Source organism: Polypterus senegalus, chromosome 12, assembly GCF_016835505.1.
Source record: "Polypterus senegalus isolate Bchr_013 chromosome 12, ASM1683550v1, whole genome shotgun sequence".
Taxonomy (NCBI): Eukaryota; Metazoa; Chordata; class Cladistia; order Polypteriformes; family Polypteridae; genus Polypterus; species Polypterus senegalus.
In genome coordinates this window covers 107,810,219-107,837,436 of record NC_053165.1, presented here as the reverse complement: position 1 = coordinate 107,837,436, position 27,218 = coordinate 107,810,219, and the positions used below count along the sequence as shown (strand labels likewise).

The window sequence follows — 27,218 nt, the reverse complement described above, 5'->3', positions numbered from 1 at the left end:
GTTGTTTTTATTTTTCATACGATTTTTCACATGGGTTTCCAATATCAAACAGATGTTTTTGAGGTTCTGAAGGTTCCCGATTATGAAGTTTTTTTTTGGAAATTCCAGCTTTCGGTCCATTTCATCCACCATTTTGTATATCCTACGATTGACTCTATATTTTGTTTCTGTCATCAGGACCACTTCACATATTGCTAGGGGTATGTGCTCGGAGGTCACATTCTTCTGGTAATGATGCAATGGGATAAAAGGTAATCTAAAAATTATTTTTTTATCTGAGTTGTAGACACAAAACCCTTTTTCAGAGTGCTTGTTCTAAAGTCTTCTGTAGTTTTTTCCCTGGTTCTGACTTGTTCGCCATGATTTTTGTCTCATTTTGGCCCTGATCTCCCCTTGCCACACATAGCATTTAATGCTTGTACTCCAGGGTGTTTATTATAATCTCTAGATGCAGGCCTCCTTAAAATTCTGAGCATAAACAAAACTAATCTAGGAAGAACATAGGGCAACTAAATTCTTGGAAAATTTCATAATATTCTCAAACTCTTATAATCTAAATCAGGGACACAGCTGGCCAGAGACTACTCCTTTGGATCTGCCTGCAAATTGTACAGCGGTGTCATGTGACTCAACATTTAAATCAACACTGAATGCTTATTATTCAAGTGTAGCTTGTTCTTGTTACTGCTGCTTCCAAGGTTGCCTCACAGTAATGTTTTGAAATGATTATATTTTTATGTATTAAAGAACACATCTCATATCAGAATTTTGACAGACATGTGTAAGACAAAAAAAAATTAAAAATGGAGCCCTAACCAGCCCCGCAAATAGTGTGAAGAAAATGGGGAGGAAGGAAAAGAAAGTCAGGAACTTCCTTAGTGTGAGTAACTGTACAAAGTGCTAAATGGAGACAAAAGAAAATAATGCAGAGAGAGTTAGAGTCACTGCACCACAAAGATGCCATCCCCTATCAGATAAGAGGCACATGTCCACTGGATGATAGTAGACCAGGACGACTCACGTCACCAGGATGCAAAAACAATTCTAAAAGAACTAGATCATGGAAAGAGAATATCCAAAAGTTAGGGAGAGGAGATCCATGGTCCTTACTTTATGGAAGTTATATTCTGCAAAAAAGGAAATGAAGATTAAAATTATAAAATGAAAATACAATCTCTCCTTTGCAATTTTATTTTTAAAGTTTAATTGCAAGACAATGAAGGTAATAAAACTAATGCAGGGATATAAAACTAACGTAATTCAAAAATATTTTTACACCTATTCTAGCATATTTTGGAATTATTCTTTTGGAATGATATGTTCAGTACTTTCTAGAATGGTCAGAAAATGTATTCTGGTTTGTTTAAATTTCTTTTTGTTTATAAATATGAAATTAATTGATAGATAATACAGCTCATATGTGTTACTCATACTTCTTAATGAGGTGGATTAAAAAAACCTTTTTAATGATTGAAAAAGAAGCATGAATAAAACAAAAATTACAGATTATATATGGTCTTCATAGTGAATAAAACAATCACTACCATATCACCTTATTTTGAAAAATAATGAAAATAAAAGCAAAAAAAATTACTACCGTATCACCTTATTTTAAAAAGTTATGGCAGTAAAGAGTCTGATCTAGTCGTCGATCAACTACAGGAGGTGGTGAAAACTGTAAAGGGGTAAATTATATAATACTACAAAAATACAAAGCTTCCTATTTCCACTTCAGTGTAAATAAAATTAAATTATGAAGTAATAAAGGATAATTGTTGTCATGTTAAATATTGTAATGAAATGGCACATTAATTACTTCAGCGCATTAATTACTTCAGAACTACACTGTATAATAATGTGTGGTCTTCGGATTTTGTATGACGGTTTTGCTGTGAAGCTCACAGTATGATGGTGAAAAGATAAAAATCAAGTGAATTATACACAGTCAAAATGAGAAATATTCTATCGATTGAAGTGACCAAAGCTACGAAGGACAAACAACTGAGGGAAACTGGGGTGTAAAGCCTCGCCCATCGACCCATGCGATTTGCATGTTGAGAATTTGAAACTGAAAACGCAAACTGGAAAATGAAAATTCAAGGTGGTGCCGGTGCTTATTTGTGTTTTACTGTTCATTTTTGCAGTTACATTGCTGTTCAGGCTGAATATGAAAATGCAAATGCTGTTATTTCATTTCAAGTTTAATGTTTGCAACATTCTTGCACATAGACATTGAAAATGAAATTGGAAAAGAGATTGCATTTTCATTTTATAATTTTCATTTTCATTTCCTTTATGGCAGAAAATGCCTCCTATACTTACTGGGACACTACAGTTAACTTTAGAGCAAAAATGCCCAATGAGAACAATCTAAATTAAAAACAATTAAGAGGCAGAGGAGAAAGATCCAAGAGCAGAAAGACATGCAATAGAAAAAGAATATTCAAGGATAGGATTTTAGAGAGTGACTTAGTGACAAAGGACCAGCTGGAGTCAACAAGGGGCAATCTTAAGACAAACTGATAAATGTTCAAGGAACATACATGATACAAAGGGTCAGAAGCAAATCCAATAGCAAAAACCTTTATGGGGTGAGATACAGATGGTGAACAAATTTAAACTGCACATGTATAGGGCTTTAGTTACCAAAAGGACACTCTTAAAGATATAATTTCTAAGAAACTGGCAGAGCAGGTGTAAGGTAATAGGACCACATCGAACAAACAGGGAGGGATTGTCTCAAAGCTTTACTCAGTATAGTTTATAGTGTGGAGATTGGCATTTGACAGGAGCTAAGAAGCAGAACATAACATACCTTTATGACTGCTTTTCATCCTCAAAAATATCACTTGGAGTTCCTATGCTCTGATGTGCCCAAAAGAGAAAGTATAAGTAATACCCACCAATTCTGAAAGCCTAATTATAGAAAATAGGGATCTGGGATGCCATGAAAGGCAAGACCCATGGTGTGGTCTGTCTATACAGTGCCAGGTTCGAATGGTAATAAAATTTTGGTGCTTAAAGAAATGGAGCTTAATTTTAAGATTGAAAAAACGACGAACGATGAAAAGCAAGTTGATGTAAGGTGAAGTTCAATAGGGTGCCTATAGAGTGAAAAGCAAACCAGCAGTAGAACAGGCAGAGAGTAAACAACAAATGGTGGATCTTCAGGCTCAGACTAAACACTCCTGCCTTTGTCTTACTTTGAGCCAACGTGCAGTGTTTGATGGAGGAGCTTTTGGGCCCCAAACATTTTTTGGATTTCTTAATGGATTTGCATTTGGAATTTTTTCTTAAAAATCATGGAGCGGCAAGATGAAAGATTGCACCAGGATATCAAAAACATGGAAAGAAGGCACCAGGAAAGCTTGAATGGTAGTATCATGGTGGACTATAGCTGGATGATTCAAACGACAAACAATGGACAAATGACCGGGCACCAAATTAAGTTTTCGATAAAAAAGTAAAAAAACACTAAGAACTGACAAAAATTATGTTGTTATATATATTAAAGTTAATTAATTTATATTTGACTGACTGACTGACTGATTTAGAACAATGTATACATGAATAAACTGTGTAATTTGTTAAATTTTAATTTCAATTTTGATCTTAAAATACCATGTAATACTGTCATGTTTTCATTTATTTTTGATATTTTGATTTTGGTACATACCTACTATTATTTTAGAATTGAGGCTGTAGCATTAGGCTGCAGAAATTCGGGGGTCTTTTACATGTCCTTTTAAGAGTCTATAGTTGAATAAAAAGGCAGCACATCAGCCATTGTCCTTAAGAAAACAATTTTGGACTGATGTCTGTTTTAGCTTTTAGGTACAGGACTTTACATTAGTTTAAGTTGTGCGTTATTTAAAAAATACATTTTAAAGTAATCTGTAATGTTCACAAGATATATACTGTAAAGACCGTCACCGAATTCACCAGTAGTATTGCGTACATTAGTGTCGACTTTATGTGCATTTTGCACCCATTTCGGGCTTCTATTGCGTTTAGAGATCGATTTTTATCCATCCATCCATTTTCTAACCCGCTGAATCCGAATACAGGGTCACGGGGGTCTGCTGGAGCCAATCCCAGCCAACACAGGGCACAAGGCAGGAACCAATCCAGGGCAGGGTGCCAATTTTTTTACAAAAAATAGGGATCTTTCTAGAAAAGGGGAAAACATTTAAACAAATTAAATTAACAATTTAATATTTACCATTTTCGTTTCGGAGCTATAAAACCTCAAATAGCCTGACGTTCGACTGCTAACTTTACCTCTGTGCAAAAGTTATGTCAGTTCAGCACCATACGGTGTTATTATCTAGTCAGTTATGAGACGTAGCACTAGAATTTGATTTCTTTTGCTAATTAAAAGTACAGTACAGTATATTTTGAAACGTCTGCACACCCCCAGAATAAGTGTCTCGTGAGATACCTCAGGAGTACCACTGGTTTCGAACAAGTGCAAATTATCCAAATACTATCCACAATGTCCATCTAAAATTTTATTCCATAATTTTTGTTCATTTTTACCAACCCGCGTTATGCATGATAGTTTTGCTTGGTTTTATTTCTGTTTAAATCTTCTCTTTAATACGACGACCAAACAACATTGGGTAGTAGTCACTAGAAAGCAACACTACAACACACACATTCCAAAACCGCAGGGTCGTTGCAAGTTTCGGCAGTATGGAGAGGAGACACGATGTTTCATTTAAATATTTACTTGTTTTCTCCGCGAAACTTCTCCTCGTTAAAGATGTTTGGTTTTGCTCCTACATTCATTGTGTACAGAATACGAAGTTCGCCTCCTTTCGCCGCCGCTCGGATGTAACAATAAAATGCGCCCCCCGACATCCGTGAGTTGGATGTTTCTTTCCTACATTACAGTTGTTCCCAGTCTATTCAAGTACTCTTCGAGTAATCAATGTTAGCACAGCAGACGAAATGTAAATCACCTGCTTATGGCTTCTTGGCCTTCCCACTTTAAAGTCCGGATCTGGGCGTCAATCGAATAGTAGATTTATATGTATAACTTGCCTTCGATCCACACGAGACAATCGTAAGGATTTGCAGGTGTGGCGAACCACAGCCTTACATTGCCAAGGACATGACTTGCGGTTCCGACTCGTTCGTGTTCGCGACATTTTCTGGGGATGTTCTGTTCCATCTCAACCCGTCCTGTATTTAATCATCCCAGAATTGCACAGGTTTTGTTCACTGGCCAAGGTAAAATAGGACACTGAAGACGGGGAAATGTACATTTTACAGAGAGCCACTCTCTTTTCCAACACCATACAGACCGACTTTGCAGTCCTTCAGTATCTGGGGTGACCCCCACCACACTTGCCTGACATCACTGATGCCCAGAACTAAGGAATATCAATTATTATAACAATTATTTAAATATTTTCATCAATTAGACGATTACTTGAACAAGCATTATACATGTATTCTTAATTTGTCAGATTTTAGAACATATTGTGTAGAAACTGCACTGGTTCTAGTAGCAAATGACTTGCTGGTTAATTCTGACATGGGTCACATACAGTAATCTGTTCTTGTTTTGTTAGGTCTGAGCACATCATTTGTGTTAGGTCTGAGCACATCATTTGACAGCATAGACCACAGTACTCTTAATTTCTGCCTCACTCCACACTGTCCGTGCAATGCGACCGCAGAGAGCTTAAACAACTTGGCACATCCTCATAAAAAACAAGGGGTGAGCGAGCCATCTTGAAGGCTTTTACTGGATGTACTTTGTTGTAAACTGAAATATATACAAAAGAAACATACAGGCATTTACATGTGTACAATCAAAGACAAAGAATGATTTACAAAGCAATACATAGCAGATAGTGTACATTAAACAATAAAGCTTTAAAAGACACTTACAAGGCAAGTGATTTCCACAGATGGATCAAGACAAAGAGAAGCGTGTAGACAGAGGTTCAAATTGCTGCGTACCACAACTAACCAGACCAGGGGTTTATATACCCTAAGGATACATTTTGGACGTGACCAAAACAAGAGATAAAGGGGTGCCTACGTGCGACACATGGGGTGTATTGTATTCAAATGTTTATAATGGGACCTATGTGCTTTACGTGAATTTCATAGACTTTTATAGTACCACTGTGAGTGTGGGACATGACTGACTGGTGTGTTAATAAATGACAAGATGAAGGGGGAGCACAGTTCAACAAATAACAGTCTCAACTAACAAGATGTGGGGCAGAATAAGTCACATTAGATAATGGGCAGGTCTCTCTAGAAGTTTCTTAGGTTTCAGTTTTATTTAACAGGTAGACAATTCTTTAGTGGTTGTCATAATTATAGTTTAGTGATCCATGATATTGTATATGGTGTGCGACAAGGATCTGTCGTGGGCCTGCAGTTACTTTCAATCTATGTACTGCCATTAGACCAGGTTATCTCAACACAGAATGTGAACTTGCACAGTTATGCAGATAAGCAGCTTTACTTATCTGCAGTGCTTGATGAGCGTGAAGCTCTATGCCCTCTGATCCAATATATATATTTTTTTAAAAATAGAAAAAAAAAAATCTTAGTTATTGGCAAAAATGGAAATAGCAAAAGTCTTAGAAATAAACTCAATCCCTTTGCATTAAACTAATTACACAAGTAAAGAATTTAGGTGTAGTCATGGCCTGTGACCTAAACATTAAATTCCAAATTAATCCTATTACTAGGACTGCATTTTTCCATTTAATGGACTTTGCAAAAGTTATACCAATTATAAACACAAGATGCTGAGAAATTAATACACACTTCTTGCCAACCAGTTTCATAATTAGAGGCCAGGCCTATAGCAGAGAAAGAAACTTGGTATTTAATTCTATGGCTTGTTAGTGGTTTCATTCTCCTAGGACAAGTCTTTATCACATTGTAGATTGTTCGTTTTCTCAGAAAATTATCCATATGTTTTGTGGTCTGGAACAGATTTGCATCTGTTGGTCCTTACCCCCATTCTCATTTATTTCTAAACATTTTGTTAATGCAGAGACTTCAGGATACATACACAGGTTTAAAGGGAAGGACATTAGCTGCAGGGCTGGTGGTTCATTTGTAATTTGTACCTCATTATTATCCGATGGCCAGTTAAGAAAATGGTAACAATTAAAACTTTAACTCAGCTGTTGAAAGCTAAAATAATCGAGGCTCTGAATTATAACAAATAATTTAACTAAAACTAAGGGGGAAAAAAAGAATAGCTTTAGTAATAAATAAATGGGTTCCAATTTAGAATTAAGGTAAAAAACACTGTAGACCTCCAAGACCAGAGTTCACTACCCCAATCTACATTATTTTAATGCACTCCTAACAGAATTCCATAAGAAAGATGATCAGTTGCAATTAGTTCAGAATGCAGCAGCAAGAATATTAACCAGAACAAGAACATTTGAGCATGTCACCAGTTTTAGCATCATTACATTGGTTACCCATGTCCTTTAGAATGGACTTTAAAATACATGTACTATTAATAGTATAAAAAGCCTTAAATTATCATACTCCCTCCTATATTTTGAAGTGCATATACCACTATATTCCCAGATGTAAACTTAGATCTTTGAATGAGGGTTTGCTTATTATTCCAAAAGCTATGCATAAAAGAAATGGTGAGGCAGCCTTTTGTTGTTATGCACCACAAATCTGGAATATTTTACCAGTAAAGATATACACCAGAATAACACAGTGGCTCATTTATATATATTTAAAAAAAAAAAAAAAAACCCACACAACACTCCTAAAAAACAATTTTCTAATTTGGCCGTTTTATGGCTGCATTTTAGTTCAGTTTATAATAGATTACATACAAACATATTTTGTGGTGCCACCACCTGAGCAAAGTATTGTGCAGACTGCTGTGAGGTTAAAACTAATCTTAAAAAATAATGAACTACCCAAGAACACTTATGTTAAGCAGAATGCAAATTGTGGGCAAGGTGGACTTTTGGCCCTGGAGCCCCTGCAGATTTACTTTTTTTTTTTTTTATCCCCCAGCATCTTACTCCTGGAGTTTTTCTGTCCACCAAGGCCATGCAACCAAGACATCAGATTAATTCTTAACAGACTTAAAAAAATCAATCTATATAAAAAGAACCCTACTTTTTCTATTACTATATCTATGCTATGTAATTGCATACTGATTTATTCTTATTTTTGGTAGGTCATTCATTTTTATCTATTTCTAATTTATATTTCTTTTCTTAGTTATCTTGTAAAGCACTTTGAGATGCATCATTTGTATGAAAATGTGCTATAAAAATAAATGTCGTATTCCTGCTGAAGGGCCTTACAAAGCCGATGATAAGTCAAGTCTCTCGATGGTGTGATACAAGGCATCCCAAAGGTGCTCAGCTGGGTTACGGCAGGAGAGAGCATTTATTTTGCTGGTCAGCTGTGCCCGTCGCTGCCGTGTGGCCTGGCATTGCCCTGCTGTAGGGTTAGACTGCATTGCCTAATTTAGGGAATAATGATTTGCTGCACAATCCTAGCCCTTACCATGTCATGCAAACTAAACACAATGAAGTGGAGCTGCCTGCAACATTTAAAGTGAATGCCACCTTGCACCACTACACAGGCTCAAAAACAGATCAGTTATCTGAACAATGGCATCTCCATACCTTTATCCCATTTGTGAGGAACAGGCAAAAGCCTGACCAATCCAAGAAGAGAACCTAATGCCACTACTGAGCAGTCTGCTGCATCCTCATTGACCCAAGCCAATCAGGTGTGATGTTTAGAAAATGTCAGGAGAGGACCACCAACACGACAACCTGGAGGTGGTTCTTCACCGTCCTGTCACCAATGCAGGCACTCTGTCCACTGGCAGTTTTACACAGTAGATAAAAAAAATAAAATAAATTACAATGCCTTTCAACACAGTGTGTTACTTTTCTTGAGTACTACAAGTGGGCAACATTTTGTGAAAAGTACAGAAGCTATAAACTAGTTTGTGAACTATATTAAAGGATAAGGGGAAAAAAGGCAGTTCATGAGTCTGTATGTAGGTGTGCAGAGAGAGTGAGTATGGGTGTGTGAGCAGATCCATGAGACTGAGAACTCAGTTAATACAACAGCATATGTTTGTAGAAGGTGGTGCCAAGTGCTGGAGTGGGATGCTGAAGGTTCAGAATGTTCCCTAATGACTTGGCTCATAGTGACTTCAATTCACAGGAAGAATTAATGGAGCTTCAAAATAGACAGGAGAAGCCAACCCCTGGAACCCAACAGCCTGTCCTAGCACATTCATCTGGGTATTGAGTCATTAGAAAGGCACCAAAAGTCTCCTTAGGGATAAGTAGTTAAAGCTGGTGTCATATTACTGGACTTCTAGTCACCAGACTATGTCAAAGTAAACCTTCCTTGTATGATGTTTGGGCACAATCTTGGCCTTTCTTTGTTGTGGTACATAAAACAGGAGACAGACAGACAAGCTTCTGCTAAGTTTGTGAAGTTCGCTGCAATCATAGAACAAATTCTCTAAATTTTATGAAAATATCAAGTTGTAAATATGAAGTAAGAGAAATCAAAATTATTTTAATGAAATATGCAATAATCCTACAAATGCATTACATCATGAAAATGATCATCACATCTACTCAAGTATAAATCTTAGTGTGCTAAACTTTCACAGAATTGTCATGGTGTGAATTTAATGGACTCTGTCTGGTGAGCACTGTCTGTCACTATGCTTGGCAAGCCAATTTAAAAAGCACTTAGTTATTAACAAATTGGTCAAGGAGCATGCAAATGGAACAATTTAAAATGCTACATTAGTTCTGAGAAACACCTATAAAAGGATTTCCATTACCAACTGGAAAAATGATGCAAAATGGTCAGTGCTTTTTGTTGATTTTGATGTGTACTTGGTGTCACAGTGAATGTGGGAAAAGTTCAGCTAAAACCAAATTGCACCACCATTGGTTTAAACAATGGCCTAAGAGTCAGTAACAAAACAGCTCTACAACACCAATGAGTCGTTACCAAATCTCACAGCGAGTAGGAGATTCAGTTGTTTTATCCATCTTTCTTCTGATGCTAAACAAAATGATGGTGGGTCCAAGCATTCCATTTTCGGGTCACAACAATGGAGCATTGTCTAAAACTGTTTAAACATTTTTTTTCTTGTCATCACAAATTAACTCTCTCTTGGCACTGTGTAGCTTGCTGGCAGGAAACTAGCTGGCAAATGTTTATTTGGAGACCTGCTGACCTTTAGAGGTCTACAAATTTGTCTATCTGATGCATGGTGGTAAATACACTTGTGCACATTTGGCAGTACATTATAATCACTAAAACACTGAGTAAAGCTTGTATCTTATAGGACTTACAGCTTTACAAAATTAAAAGAGGACTTTAAATCAAAAGTAGCAGAAACAAAATAAACTAAGACATTTACAATACTATTATCACAAAGAAGCTAAAAAACTTAAGGTACTTAAATGATTACATTACGACAAATCAGTTGATTTTTTTTTACTTTCCGCCACTTACTGAGCAAATATTTTGTTCAGTTATATCATGGGCAGAATATGCTGTTGCTGAAATAATTAAACATTTCATACCTGTTCATTATTCAAATCAGAGATGCACAGTCCCAGAACCAATGTGCATGGAAAGACTTCATCATGTTCACACGATGACAAATTGGTCGGGCAGTTGGCATGACTACACAGTTTATCTTTGGACTACCATAGAAAAGCAGGGGATTCCAAAAAAACACCACAAAGAACAGGAACATTCGAAAAAGAATTCATACAAAAGGGTTACAGAGCAGCCAAGCAGATCAAGAGAGCAAAAAAAAGGAACATTCAGTTGCATCTATAAAACAAATTATTTTATTTACATGTATTTACAAACCTATACACTTGAACGCTCACAGCAGGTATATTAACTCTTACAAGAGCCATGAGCATATACTTTAATGTAACAGCTACACCAAAAACAGACAATGATATACAATGTAGAGATGTCCTTTTCATTTCTGTTCCATCTTAAAAGTCCAGCTTATTTTAACATCATACTATTTGAAGTTTAATTTTCTGTGCAAGGTGCCAAATTAACATAATGGTTTAAAGTTTACCATTAACCACGATAATATTAAACATGTCTTGCTTTTTAAATAAAAATGGCATACAAAATTAAGTATGTTATCTTTGATCAAATACATTATCTTGTGTCAAGGATTTCATTTCATTTCTACTCATACCACCAACATTTTGCTTTTGCAGCACAGCAGAAAACTGTTTGTGTGAGAGGTTTGTTATTTGAATACTTGAGTTTTGAATACTTCCTAACTTACCTGGTGTTTCCTGTATTTCAGATAACTGCATCCAGTTTTCCTGAAGTGAGAAAATTGACAATATTCTCCAATCTTTTTTTTTTTTTTTTAAACTAGTAAAAGCTCAGTTACTCTTCTTCCATCAGATTGATCAGGACAAGAACAACAAGGCTGTCATTTTAATTCCACTGCTAACATTTTTCAAGACTGATGCTACCTCTTCACTTTATTTAATTTATGTACACCTTAAGGTATTTTTAAATCCAGCATGCCTTTTGGGGGGTGGCGAGGAGCCCTCACTTTCCAGGTGTTCATTTCTCCATCAGTTCAGATGTAGAGTGAGCCATCTGCTGGTCCCACATATCCAACCCCAATAAGTAGCACATCAATAAGTGTCCAGATTCCCAGACCTCCAAAACTAAAAAGTTTGCCCAGTCCTTCTCTCCACTGGCCAAGGTAGAATCGATCAGCACCAAATCCACCAAGAGTGATGCTAGCAGGGAAAATAAAATGTTAAAAAAAGAAAAAAAAAATTAACTGACATACAAATATGGTTTCTAGATATTGTAGTAAGCATGAAAAAACATTTAAGCTACGTTTTATAATTATTTTTAGCGAAGAAAACACCTTTATTTGTGGCACAAAAAAAAAGAAATACTTAGGCAAATGGCTTCTCCCTGAGAAACTATACAGCATTTTCACTTTACACTACAATAGACTAACACGGCAATTGTCAAAAAAAAAAAAAAACACATTTATCTTTCATTCAATGTACAATGATAGTTAAATGCACTTGTTTAGCTGATCCTGGTAAATTTATACTGAAAGTAAAACCACACCTTATTTTAAGATGACAAGAATCTTTCAAAATACCCTCACAAGAGAAGATGTAATTAGGAATTCCAATGTGATAACAAATGCAGTGACAGTTGTCCTGTCTTTTGTTCTACATACAATTCCAATGTTTGATTGTTTGCCTTCCTATGTTAATTGTGAGAGGTCATGGTTACATTTTTAGTAGCGCCATTTCACGGTCTCCCAGCTTGACAGATTAAAGTCAAGAAGGGATGTGAAGAAAATTAAGGCTTTTTCAAAGCTAAGTTTTAATCAAAACAATCAATCAATATTGTGTGCCCATGCTCTGACAGTTCCTTATCACTCTGTAAAACAAATAAAAATAAGTGAAGTCACATATAGAGTTCAAGGCTTTATGAAACTTCTGTCTCAACTGACCATCAATTATAACATGTTGGGTGACTTCAGAATTTTTGCTCAGACTGTCAAGTTCAAATCAAACTTCATTAATTCTGTAGGCTTTTTCCACACAGTAAAAGATCTAAATCACTTTCATGATCATACTTGATTTAACTGTAATTTAAAATGCTTTAATTTCTAAATTAAAGTTACAGTGCATCTGGAAAGTGTCCACAGCGCATCACTTTTTCCACATTTTGTTATGTTACAGCCTTGTTCCAAAATGGATTAAATTCATTTTTTTCCTCAGAATTCTACACACAACACCCCATAATGACAACGTGAAAAAAATTTACTTGAGATTTTTGCAAATTTATTAAAAATAAAAAAATTGAGAAAGCACATGTACATAAGTATTCACAGCCTTTGCCATGAAGCTCCAAATTGAGCTCAGGTGCATCCTGTTTCCCCTGATCATCCTTGAGATGTTTCTGCAGCTTAATTGGAGTCCACCTGTGGTAAATTCAGTTGATTGGACACGATTTGGAAAGGCACACACCTGTCTATATAAGGTCCCACAATTGACAGTTCATGTCAGTGCACAAACCAAGTATGAGTCAAAGGAATTATCTGTAGACCTCCGAGACAGGATTGTCTCGAGGCACAAATCTGGGGAAGGTTACAGAAACATTTCTGCTGCTTTGAAGGTCCCAATGAGCACAATGGCCTCCATTATCCGTAAGTGGAAGAAGTTCGAAACCACCAGGACTCTTCCTAGAGCTGGCCGGCCATCTAAATTGAGCGATCGGGGGAGAAGGGCCTTAGTCAGGGAGGTGACCAAGAACCCGATGGTCACTCTGTCAGAGCTCCAAAGGTCCTCTGTAGAGAGAGGAGAACTTTCCAGAAGGACAACCATCTCTGCAGCAATCCACCAGTCAGGCCTGTATGGTAGAGTGGCCAGACGGAAGCCATTCCTTAGTAAAAGGCACATGGCAGCCCACCTGGAGTTTGCCAAAAAGCATATGAAGGACTCTCAGACCATGAGAAACAAAATTCTCTGGTCTAATGAGACAAAGATTGAACTCTTTGGTGTGGGTGCCAGGCGTCACGTTTGAAGGAAACCAGGCACCGCTCATCACCAGGCCAATACCATCCCTACAGTAAAACATGGTGGTGGCAGCATCATGCTGTGGGGATGTTTTTCAGCAGTAGGAACTGGGAGACTAGTCAGGATAAAGGGAAAGATGACTGCAGCAATGTACAGAGACATCCTGGATGAAAACCTGCTCCAGAGCACTCTTGACCTCAGACTGGGGCGACGGTTCATCTTTCAGAAGGACAACGACCCTAAGCACACAGCCAAGATATCAAAGGAGTGGCTTCAGGACAACTCTGTGAATGTCCTTGAGTGGCCCAGCCAGACCCCAGACTTGAATCTGATTGAACATCTCTGGAGAGATCTTAAAATGGCTGTGCACCAACGCTTCCCATCCAACCTGATGGAGCTTGAGAGGTGCTGCAAAGAGGAATGGGCGAAACTGGCCAAGGATAGGTGTGCCAAGCTTGTGGCATCATATTCAAAAAGACTTGAGGCGGTAATTGCTGCCAAAGGTGCATCAACAAAGTATTGACCAAAGGCTGTGAATACTTATGTGCATGTGATTTCTCAGTTTTTTTATTTTTATTAAATTTGCAAAAACCTCAAGTAAACTTTTATCACGTTGTCATTATGGGGTGTTGTGTGTAGAATTCTGAGGAAAAAATGAATTGAATCCATTTTGGAATAAGGCTGTAACATAATAAAATGCGGAAAAAGTGATGCGCTATGAATACTTTCTGGATGCACTGTATACTTGATAACTTCTAATATGTCCATGCCTATGTAAGAATGAGTATACAGGTAGTCCCCAGGTTACAGACATCCGACCTACGACATACGAAAGGGGCCGCAGCTGCAATGCATGCGCCTCAGTAATTGCCACTCCGTCATCTTCGGCCTAGGGTTGCTGCAAGTGGTGGCAGGACGGAGGCTGCAGGGGGGGTGATTTCGCTGCCTGCATAGTGTAGTGTAGTGTCCCTCAGGCGGCTCCCAGTTTCACTAGCTGCCCCGTTCGTTCTTGTTGGGCAGCTGGTAATGCTACCAGCGGTGACCCGGTTGTGGCTGAATGGAGGCCATTGAGGGTGAACGGAGTGGCAGGGGGGTAGCATTGTAGTGTGCATCAGATGGCTGCCTATTGAATGGGGGCGATTCACTACCCGCTTTTGGCCACACATTTTTCGTTCTCAGTGGGCAGACTCTACAGGCAGCATACTATAGTGGAGGGGACTGTGGGTGGGCTGGTGATGAACCGCCTGTCGATGCCCCCATTCATTCTCAATAGCAAGCCTGCTTGTACTGTTACGCACATAGCAGGAAGTTGTCTCTTGTCAGTACATCAGACGTGTTTACCACGGGTGCCTTCCTGCTGTGATAGTGTGTACAGTGCTGTGCAGAAGAGCTCATCTTAACCTTTTGTCTTCACCCTTCAGGGTGTCTCTGAAACACAAATCTAATGCAAGTGCTGGTCATACAGTAAATAAGAGAAAGACCATCACCATTGAAAATAAAGTAGAAATAATAAAAAGGTCAGAGAGAGGTGAAACTCCATCATTCATTGGCAGAGCACTTGGTTACAGTCAGTCAACAATAGAATTTATTAAATTTATGTACCTGTTCCGACTTGCATACAAATTCAACTTAAGTACAAACCTACACTCCCAATCTCGTACGTAACCCGGGAACTGCCTGTAATTGCAGTACTTAAACATTCTGAGAACATCAAAAACTAATTTTTAGTCTAATACTACTACACACCCACAGGAATTGTAGTCAATAAAAAGTGAAATACCCTGTCTGTGAACATTGATGGAAAAAATTGTTTGCCCGGCACAAAGTAGATGCCTTAAATGATATGGCAGATTTATCAGTTTCTGAGCATAAATTCTGTGGCGAAGTTATAAATTGAGTTTTAAAGAATTCACTCCAAGTCTATGTAAACTTTTGATTTCAACTGTAAGCCTAGGGCAGATTTGAAAACCCTCTATCCAATGTTGTACAGTACTATAAATAGCTTTGCAACACTTTAAACATACATATATCGATATCTATCTATATGTATCCGTACCTCTCAAATGTATCTAGAATTTATGTATCTTTACAAATAACAGCTAAAAATCAAAACTGTAAAAAATCTTTTTTAGGAATAGAATGCTGAATGGCTAAGGGCTACTAAATTATTTTGTGCTTACAATCACCAAATAAAATATTTGGAAAAGTATAAAAAAAAAGTGGCTTATATGCAATAAATACTCATTATTAAAATAAACAATTGTTTGTAACTGTTAGGTGCAAATGCAATTGTTTGGTACATGCTTTCATATCTTCTAGATCAATAAATGAAACCTCAGAGTCAAAATAAAAAGTCAGTTACACATAAAATAAACATCCACTTCCCACATAACTAAGAAATACTACCAATTTGTTCCACATTTTAAACGTGTTTCTCAATAAACTTTACTAAAATAGTTACCTTAATGCTAAAGCTGTTGACCACTTATAACCACCAGTCCAATTGCAAAACATCATCTTTGGGAATGTACGGTTCCCTGTAGAGAATTGATAGTTATTTTAATTGATTAAAATGATAAAAGATAGTAACATATAATTTATAAAAAACATACACACATAATAATTTAAAAGCAATTAGCCCTGGCCTGCCAATAAAACTACTACATTTTGGCCATGCAAAGAAATCATGAATTTTAACCTTAGCATAATGTTGACATATTTTAAAAGTTAGTATAATTTTTATATACATAAAGGTATATCAAGAATCTGTAGCCTACAAACTGTAACAGTAAGGCTTTCATCAGGATTGCCTCCACTTATTTCCTGTATCATTAACTGTGAGCTTTACTTTAAGTAGCCAAGGGGGGTGATTACACAAATAATAGTTCCTCCAAATGATAACCTTATTGAAATTCAGGCTAAAATAATTTACAGTGTTTTGACCCATTTACAATTTAAATGAAATAATGATGTGTAAACAAGAATTCATTTGCAACTATGATCATAGTAGAACACTCAGATATAACAGAAGGAACATTCCAGTTAAAGAATGAACCTTGTGCCTGATAACTGCCAACTGTCCCTTTGAATGTGGAAATTGAACAGACTATACTCTTGGTAAACCAACAAAAATTAACTTTAATAAAAATTGACAAAAGTAAAGAAATCCACCTATAGAAAATAAGAAATTACTAAAAAGATGATACATATAAACCTCTTACCAAGGCAGTGAACGTGATCATATACAGTACAATTGGTGCTATATCGCTTTCGAGGGCAGGACACTGTCATGCAGTTAGTGGAGCTGGCACACTTATAATCTGAGGGTGGTAACTGCCAGCAAAATTGACAAGTCATTGTCAAAAAGAAAGATGTCTGTCCACTGCCTAGGTCATCCTATAAGAAAAAAAAAAATCAAATGGTGTGATCTGATTCCGATCAGAAAAGAAGAAATATTCTACTCTAATTATTTTTTAATCAATTTTATTATAGCAAGTAATATTCCATACAATCAAGTCCAGCTTAACAAAACTATATTCAATCCCCACCCATAAGAAAGACAAGAAAGCCAACAGCCAGAGTAAAACATTAAAAGTAGAAAAGAGGGAAGCAAATCCTTTTCTCTAATGTAAATGCTTGCTGTAAAATGTTAATGGATTAGATCCTGCCAGGTTTTAAAGAACTTTGCAACAAATCCTCTGAGTGAGAATTTAATTTTTTCCCAATTTCAAATAGTATATAATATCAGTTACCCACTGACTTAAGAGGTGAGCTATGATTCTTCCAGTTGAACAAGATAAGTCTAGGTGCTGATAGTGAAGTAAAGGCAAATATAATTTGTCCCACTCCACTTTAAGCCCATCTGGGAGAACACTAAACACAGCTGTTAATGGATTAGCAGTGATTGTGAAATCAAGGCTGTCTGATAGACATTTAAAGATTTCGGTCCAGAATTATGTTAATTTGGTACACGCCTAAAACATGTGGCCCAGTGAGGCTGGAGCATGATTGCAATGTTTGCAGGCTGGATCTTGCCCTGGAAACATTTTGGACAATTTTAAATGAGACAGATGTGCTCAATAAAAGATTTTAAGTTGAATAATTGTATGCTTTGTACATATGGAGCTAGAGTGAATTCTATGCATTGCTGCCGTCCACTCTTTTTCTGAAATGTTGAGCAAGAGATCCTTTTCCCACTGTATTCTGGGGCCTTTGAAAGGAAGGGGCTTTAATATGTTTTTATATATTATAAAAATGCTGTCTGAGTGTTCATGACTGATTAGTATTTCTTCAGGAATATAAATAGATTTCGTTTAGAAAAGTTTCTGATTTGAAAGAAGTGGAAAAACTATGTTAAGAGGAAGTTAAATTTAAAGTATAATTGTTCAATGGATGCAAAGACATTACCTATATACAGTTCTCTAAATGACTTAATCTGGTACATTTTCCAAACATTAAAAACTGTGCAAATTTGACAGGGTGGATAAAGGTGGTTATCATGTAGAGGTGAAACTGATAAAAGCTTCTGTCTGGAAGTGCTTCCTACATTGGTTCCAAATTCTGAGTGAATTCAGGACATGTGGGCAGTTAGTACAGTATATTGAAGATACCTTGTATTTACTGAGGTACAAAGCAAGGAATATAAAGAAGTACTGCAGGATTTAACTCTATTGCAGACCAAGCTTGTGTGTGTTCATCAATTTGTATTGATTTCCAAGTTTTTATAGCTTGTATATTTTCTGCCCAGTAAAAAAATTGAAACTTGGGTAGTGCCATGCCACCTTCTGCTTTAGGTTGCTGTATGGTCACCCTGTTGGATGCGTGAATGTTTCAAATTACAAATATATGAGGTTATGATTGAATCTAATTTCTTAAAAAAAAATGTGTTAATGTATATGGGGATGCTTTGAGATAGAAAAAAGAAGCTTAGAAAGGATATTCATCTTATCAGTGTTGATTCTTCCTACTAAAGTGAGATAGAGAGTAGACCATCTATGCATGTCTTGTTTAAGCTTTATATTTTCTTGTGATGTTTACGCCATTTATTTAAACTGATCAGCGATGATAAATGGGAAAGTGTCCAATCTAATACTGTGTGCTAGAGAGTTCACTGGAAATTAGTGTACATTCTATTCTAATTAAAACACCTTGTGTTGAGTATACAGGAGAAAACAAATACATATGTAGATATGCTTTATGGTAACTATACATGTAACTTAAGTCATTTTAGGAGATCACATCAAGAGATGTACAAAATGTCCTAAAACAGTTAACTCAAAATGACTGCAAAAATGCTTTTAGAATGTCAAACAACTTCAAACATTTAACCGAGTTGTGGATTTACTTGAATGTAACTACGTAGAGGCACGTGGCTACTGAAGGCAGTATACAGATGTATGTGGAGAACTATGTTGATTTGATTCAGATAAAGACTTCCTTGATATCCAATAATATAGATGCACATCACCTAAATGTTTTTCACTAGTTACAATGTTTTAGTAATAAGTAGCACTCTTTGTCTCATTGTAACTGAAATTATGCATAGATCAGCAAAAGTGTATCGGTAATACCTTTTAAATTTAATGAAAGAACTGAAAGTTCAGCTGCTTACCACACAATGTACAGAAGGCTTGGTTTTGCATTCAAAGGTAACTGGCTTGCCATATACACAGGAATAATTTGTTTTGCAAGTGATGCAGGAAGCAGGTAGTTTTGTACACAATCCTGAGCTTGGACACCCATCTATGGTAAGTGCTGAAAATAACAACATTACTAGATCACTAGAAACAACTGCTCCGATGTTTCTATCACAAATAAACACCACCCCTGGACAACACAGTTAACAGCATTAAAACCTGATGGCCTTTTAAGGAACCTTAAAGAAAAAACACTAACACAAATACTACGAAAATAAAACTGAAAACCTAAAAAAACTAAATTAAAAATGGCAAGCTTGCACTCTTGACATTTACGTCGATTTAATCTTAATATTATGAGTAATTTCTACAAGTTATCAAAAAGATAAAAACACACAATAGAAAGAAAAAAAATGTAAAGTTGTTTGGAATGACTTCTGTTGGTTTCTAAGTCATGGGGACATCTATAATTCCATCCTCCATTTACTTTAAAAGAACACAAGGCAAGTTAGACAAGTTGGTATGGCTGGCTTGCTCTTCCTTATACCAGCTATTAAAACAGCCCTTTTCACTGAAGCCAGCCAACCTACCCTTTCTCAAACAAAATAAGTGTTGTTTGGGGATTGAGGGTTCCAGGGAAAACACTGAACCTGACCAAACAGCCACATGCAAACTATGACATTATCTAAAAAGGAAACACAATTTGAATTAAACAACAAAAAAGTGTGCACATTACTTGCACTTTAAATGTTAGAAAATAAATGAACTTAAGAGTTATTTTTAACTAAATTCTGGAAAGGAAACACCACTTGTCATGTATGGCTTTCTCCTTAATCATTATCTAACTGCAGTTTATATACTAACATTAAATTTGATAAACCTCCTGCTGTGCTACTACTTGCTATTTACATTGACCTATTTTTAAAAATAAAGTCCAGGTTTAGCTGTAAATTGCTTTAAAAAAGTCTCACCTGCTGATGTTGTAACAGTAGGAGATGCAGGAGACTGTGGCGGCTGAGCTTCCCTGATGTATGTAGAATAGTGATTAGTTTGTTCAGAGTTCAGGTACCCTGCAAACACAAATGTGACAATTACAACGTGCCCAAACGAGTATTACAAATATCTCACTATTTCCCCAAATTCATTCATAACCCACCTTGGTCCTTATATATGCAGGTTTTACTCAAATGCATAGTCACAAGAAGATGAAGAGACTAAGGAGCAGCCTCATTTTAAATAACATCAGGTGACGTTTATTTAAAACAGAAGCTATATAATTATATTTATATTTCATTGTGCAGAGACACGTTTTACTAAATTTTTCAAAACAATTTAAAAGTACAGGTAACAATAAATAACACAGAGTACTTTCAGCCAGCAAATCATTCAGCACAAGTGTGCCAAGAAACGCTACTGGGTCTCCTTTATACCAACAACAATACTCCTGCAAAATGCCTCAATGGGAGTGTGACAGCCAAGTTAGAAGTGTTCTTGCTTTTTTGTTCATTCTGGTGTGTGTTCAATTATATGTGTGTATATATTTACATACCAATTTATGTTTTTATTTATTTAAAAAGCGCCTGCGAAAAGCAAAATTTCCCCAGGGACAAATAGAGTTCTGTCTATGCATTACTCATCAATATGCTACAATTTTCACTCTAAAAACTAGATAATGAAATGCTATTTGATCACACAAAAAGGTATAGGTGCAAACTGTCAAAAAACTACTCAGACTCACAAATCCTGCCAGTTCAACCTCAGCAATTTATTTTTTTATTTTATATATATATGTATACATATATACACACACACTCACACAGTGGGTATGGAAAGTATTCAGACCCCTTTCAAATTTTTCACTCTGTTATATTGCAGCCATTTGCTAAAATCATTTCAATTAATTTTTTTCCTCATTAATGTACACACAGCACCCCATACTGACAGACAACAAAAAGAATTTTTGAAATTGTTGCAGATTTATTAAAAAAGAAAAACTGAAATATCACATGGTCCTAAGTATTCAGACCCTTTGCTCAGTATTTAGTATAAGCACCCTTTTGAGCTAATACAGCCATGAGTCTTCTTGGGAAGGATGCAACAAGTTTTTCACACCTGAATTTGGGGATCCTCTGCCATTCCTCCTTGCAGATTCTCTCCAGTTCTGTCAGGTTGGATGGTAAACGTTGGTGGACAGCCATTTTAGGTCTCTCCAGAGATGCTCAATTGGGTTTAAGTCAGGGCTCTGGCTGGGCCATTCAAGAACAGTCACAGAGTTGTTGTGAAGCCACTCCTTCGTTATTTTAGCTGTGTGCTTAGGGTCATTGTCTTGTTAGAAGGTAAACCTTCGACCCAGTCTGAGGTCCTTAGCACTCTGGAGAAGGTTTTTCTCCAGGATATCCCTGTACTTGGCTGCATTCATCTTTCCCTTGATTGCAACCAGTCGTCCTGTCCCTGCAGCTGAAAAACACCCCCACAGCATGATGCTGCCACCGCCATGCTTCACTGTGGGGACTGTACTGGACAAGTGATGAGCAGTGCCTGGTTGTCTCCACACATACCGCTTAGAATTAAAGCCAAAAAGTTCTATCTTGGTTTCATCAGACCAGAGAATCTTATTTCTCACCATCTCAGAGTCCTTCAGGTGTCATTTAGCAAACTCCATGCGGGCTGTCATGTGTCTTGCCTCTCCTCAGTGTGTGGAGACAACCAGGCACTGCTCATCACTTGTCCAATACAATCCCCACAGTGAAGCATGGTGGTTGCAGCATCATGGGGGGGTGTTTTTCAGCTGCAGGGACAGGACGACTTGTTGCAATCGAGGGAAAGATGAATGCGGCCAAGTACAGGGATATCCTGGACAAAAACCTTCTCCAGAGTGCTAAGGACCTCAGACTGGGTCGAAGGTTTACCTTCTAACAAGACAATGACCCTAAGCACACAGCTAAAATAACGAAGGAGTGGCTTCACAACAACTCTGTGACTGTTCTTGAATGGCCCAGCCAGAGCCCTGACTTAAACCCAATTGAGCATCTCTGGAGAGACCTAAAATGGCTGTCCACCAACGTTTACCATCCAACCTGACAGAACTGGAGAGGATCTGCAAGGAGGAATGGCAGAGGATCCCCAAATCCAGGTGTGAAAAACTTGTTGCATCTTTCCCAAGAAGACTCATGGCTGTATTAGCTCAAAAGGGTGCTTCTACTAAATACTGAGCAAAGGGTCTGAATACTTGGGACCATTTGATATTTCAGTTTTTCTTTTTTAATAAATCTGCAACAATTTCAAAAATTCTTTTTTTTTGTCTGTCAATATGGGCTGGTGTGTGTACATTAATGAGGAAAAAAATTAATTTAAATGATTTTAGCAAATGGCTGCAATATAACAATGAGTGAAAAACTGAAGGAAGGTCTGAATACTTTCCGTACCCACTGTGTGTGTGTGTGTATGTATATATATATATATATATATATATATATATATATATATATATATAGAGAGAGAGAGAGAGAGAGAACTGCACCATCACCAATTCTGTCCACACACAACTCAGTTAAATTGGCAATGGGTCATTAACTTAATGAACAATTAGAGATTTTAAGAGAACAAAAGTAGGTGGTGATAATGATTTGACCAAGCACATAAATTGTTATAAATTGAAACACTGTATTACATCAAGACATATTCAGTGTGACTGTAAAACAAAAACATTTTCCCCAATGACTACATGGGGTTTTCACCTTAGACAAGTCTGTTTCTTTTTACGATATCCCAAAGGAGTACAAGTTACATAAAAACATCAAAAAGAGACCATGACAAGAAAAGACCATTCAGCCCAACAAAGCTAATTAATGCCTAATATATGGTGATCCACAATCGGGGTGTCTGATAAGTAGGTGAAAAACGTAGTACAGAAAGATTTAAGCTGGAAACACAGCTAAAGTGTGTGACCAAGTGGGACACATGCTTGACAGCAACTGTTACAAACAGACTCTAAATCTGGGTACACTTTTCACAGTCTAAGAAGAAACATATTGTATATATGCAATGTGCAATTCTAGACCTGAATTACACTAATGGAAAAAAAATGTATTCAATCAAGGGATGACTTCCATTTACTATCTAAACTTATTTAGAGATGCATTATTATGAAACCTGTTACCTACCCAAAAAGCTATAGGTTCAGTGCTTTACAATTCATTCCTAAATCTCAAATTATGAACGTTCATTACTCAGTAATAACCTTATGACTAGGTGGAGCCATGCTTTCCTCTGTTTTATGTCTCTATAGAAACTATTCTTTTAACCAAGCCTTTTTTCTATTCCACAAAGCTTAATTTTTATTGCTTTTCAATGTATTTACATATAACGGAATACAATGAAAAAGGTAGAAGACATTTCTTAGGTAGGACGTGAATTTTATTGATCCACATTCTCCAAAGTAATGTTAAATGGAAATGAGACCATCTAATAAAACCTTGCTTGACATTTTAAATTGTATGAATACAAATTTTAATAATGATAATTTTATAGAACAATTAAAATTACTTGATGGTACAGTGCTTAATGCTACTACTTTCTAGGTTTGAATCTCAGGCCCAAGAACAAACTGAACTGGGCTTACAGGTTCTGTTCATGCCTGTACAGTTTTTTTTTCCTCCTGGTTGTCCCATTTTCCTTTCATGTACCAAAGAATCTGTGCTAGGTTAATTGGCAACTTGAACTGATCCTACGACTTGTTGAAGGTATGTGTTCAAGTGTGTGCTGCAATAGCCTGGTGCCAGTCCAGGGCTGGTTTGTTATTGCATCCTGTACCACTGAGGCTGGATGACTCCAGCCCTAAAATGAATTAAATAGGTTTAAATAAACATGGATGAACAGAACCTGGGGAGAGGAATGCAAAAAACACTTTTCTTTCCTCATCGGTATAATTGCCTAAATTATTCAGATGAATGAGATTTATACAGACCCAAAGACCTTCTACAGATGAAGTCTAGAAACATAACTTCTTTTTATTAGCAATAAAATAAACTAATTGGAGTATCTGCAGACTGGATTTCTGGATCCTTACATAAATGTTAATTTTTACCTTTCTACCAACTTCTAAGATGCTTTTGGAAATACAGCATGTCATAATTCCTCATATAACTGTCCGTCCATTCATATGACTCTACATATCTTTATAAGGTGGAAACATGGGGATAACTCCTTATGTTTCACTTTTATTTTATAAATCTGAGGCACTGCAACTACAACGTACCTATTATCCGGTGAATTAGTTCATCAAAATGCAGGTGCAGATGCCATACATGACCCAAAACTATGTGGTTATCTGTGTTTTTAAGCGAACATTACCAAAAAGGAAATGTAATGAAGTACATTTAACACCTTTGAGCAGTATTATAATACATTATCTGGACATTTTCGGTAAGAGTATCGCACAATTAACAATGACAAGATATGAACACAGTAAAAATATGATTAATAATAGGTTAAAAAACATAGACCTAATTTCTTTAATAGACTCTTCTAGGTTTTGACCCTCCATGCACAGTACAGCGGACAATTGTAAAATGTCAAGTCATTTCTAGTCAAAAATGCGAGTTTCCAAACTATAATTCTTTTGACAGAAAACACAAGAACCGTAAACTTGTGTATTCCATCTAAATTTTGATTAGCAGCAGTAAATAATGTACTTAGTCAGTCAGTCAAAATGTGAATGAACCCTAATAGCAACTGTGATCATTATAGGATATAACAGCGACAGACTACTTACAAGTCGCTTTGTGTTCGAACTTATAAAACAACAGTAAAAACATTTTCGAAAGTGAAATCAAACCACAGCAGTTACATGAGAGAAAGCAGACTTAAGTTACATTACTCGCCTGTCTGTACATTTGCTTTGATTAAGTATAACAACATGCAGGTAAGAGAAAATTTCCATTTAGCAATATGAACGTCAATTCTTACCATATAGCGGAAACACATAGCAATGCAGCAATAATAAAATAATCATACTGTGTGCTTTAACTACGCTCCATCTATTCACAGCTGTCGATAACCCCAATCTGGCAGCCATATTCAGGACTGGCAGCAACTTCCGCTTCCGCTTGCTTCAATTCACTTAGCTCCGCCTTCTTTTGGGAAGATTCGTCTCTTAAAGAGCCCTGTTCCCTAATAGACCACGAAAGGGTTTATACTTCACGCGACGCGACGCATGCTGTAGCGCACGCTCCTGCTACGCAAGCGTTTCATTGTTTATACTTGCGCGCGTACTTTACGTAATTGTGGAGGAATCAAGCAGGTGGCAGCGCAAGATATTATCACGGTGAGAACAGGTTCTGCTTTCTCTGTTTTGTGAATTGCCTGGAACATATACATATATTGGATAGACGCCGCATTCACTGTGTTGCCCAGTCGACACGATACGTCAGCGTATCCGCCATATTATGAGTGGCAAAAGTACCATTTAAACTAATACAGGTAGACGTGGAAACCGGGTTTTCTGATAAAAAAACAATAACGTTTAAAACAGCATCGTTTACATACAACAGATTTTGGCGAATCGTTTAAATGCAATTATTTATATCCATTTATACATTAATAATGACAATTATTAAATAATAATAATTATTATTATTATTAAATAATTCCTCCAATACAAGTAACATTTCTCGGACTGCCTTCTTCCATCTCCAAAACATTTCTAGACTTCGTCCTGTTCTTACGCAACACAGCAGTGAAGTATTGGTTAATGCCCTAGTCACCTCACGTATAAATTATTGTAATGCTATTCTATCTGGCATCCCACAAAAATGTATCCATCGTTTACAACTTCTTCAAAATTCTGCTGCCAGGATAATAACCTGCTGTTCTAAACCCACTGAACATATTACATCTATTCTCTCTCAACTTCACTGGCTCCCTGTTCACTACTGAATTACAATACAAAATACCGCTCTGAACAATTAAAGCTCTCCACAGTCTTGCTCCCCCTACCTCACTGATCTCCTACAGACTTACACTCCTTCTCACTCGCTCTGATCCTGTAATTTGAGAGTGTTCAGTCTGGCAATATGGTGCAGCCCTAGTTTGTGGAAGACAGACACAACTAAATACATGAACATAAAATGATGATTGTCAATTTCAAACTGTGTTTCCTCAATGTGCTCCTTGAGAAAAAAAACATCATCTGAACCAATCTCAGCCCGAACAAACTGATTGATCAAAAATACACTGACAGCTTGCCCTAATGTCAACTGTTGGATAACTCGCTCAGCTACTTTGACCACCATGACTGTACCCTCAGAAGGAATCATCAAACCTGCTTTGTTTTTTTTAATGTGAGCAAGTGATACCTTAAGTCATATGATGCCAATACAGCGTCTGTTACCAAACTAGCACGGCACACATCACAGGACAGCTTTCTCAAAATCCCGTCTAAGGGCTACCTCCCACTGCTTCCTGAGATGGATTTCTTTGGGAAACCTTCAAAGTTTGAGAAATGTTAACAGCTAACAACAATCTACATAGTTAGTGACTAAATACGTTTAGCCAAAATGTTGTTTGGAGGCTCACTTGAGCACATAAATGCATAGCTTTGCTAGCTTAGCCTGGCGTAGCTAAAGTTAAGATTATAAAACGGGATTTTCTAATGGCCAATATAACCAAAACAATTGTTCAGCCTTACCTATGAAATTTAATCCCTCGGGAACTGGTTTGGAGCGTACAGTGGTTTGTACAATCCCAAGCAGCAAATGCATGAGGCATCTTTATCTATTACTTCACTCTACAGCAGTGCCACTCGCAATATGGCGGCAATATGGCGGTGATATACAATGCTGCTGGTCATGCGGCATCTAGTAATTCTACGTCTATGGCCTGGAACACCCATTAAATTCCGATAACACCTTACCGCAATATCTCTGAAAAGGCTGTTTAATGATTAAATCCATCAATCCAGGGATGT

General features: G+C 36.9%; 2 protein-coding genes across 2 annotated transcripts in view; both read right to left on the bottom strand.

Moving 5' to 3' along the window:
* adal (adenosine deaminase-like) overlaps positions 1-4,875 on the bottom strand; it is a 30,996-nt gene extending 26,121 nt beyond the window's left edge. Inside the window, exon 1 of the mRNA XM_039773190.1 lies at positions 4,733-4,875. Within this exon, the coding sequence (XP_039629124.1) occupies positions 4,733-4,863 (131 nt within the window). The 5' untranslated portion in view covers positions 4,864-4,875. The remainder of the gene's footprint in view (positions 1-4,732) is intronic.
* Positions 4,876-10,853: 5,978 nt separating this feature from the next.
* tm2d3 (TM2 domain containing 3) lies at positions 10,854-25,368 on the bottom strand. Its single transcript, XM_039773189.1, has 6 exons — positions 25,220-25,368; positions 20,224-20,322; positions 19,228-19,370; positions 16,838-17,012; positions 16,078-16,153; positions 10,854-11,807 (listed from the first exon to the last, which is right to left on the bottom strand). The coding sequence occupies exons 1-6, from the start codon at positions 25,326-25,328 to the stop codon at positions 11,642-11,644; spliced, it is 768 nt and encodes a 255-aa protein (XP_039629123.1). The 5' UTR covers positions 25,329-25,368; the 3' UTR covers positions 10,854-11,641.
* Positions 25,369-27,218: the final 1,850 nt, after the last annotated feature.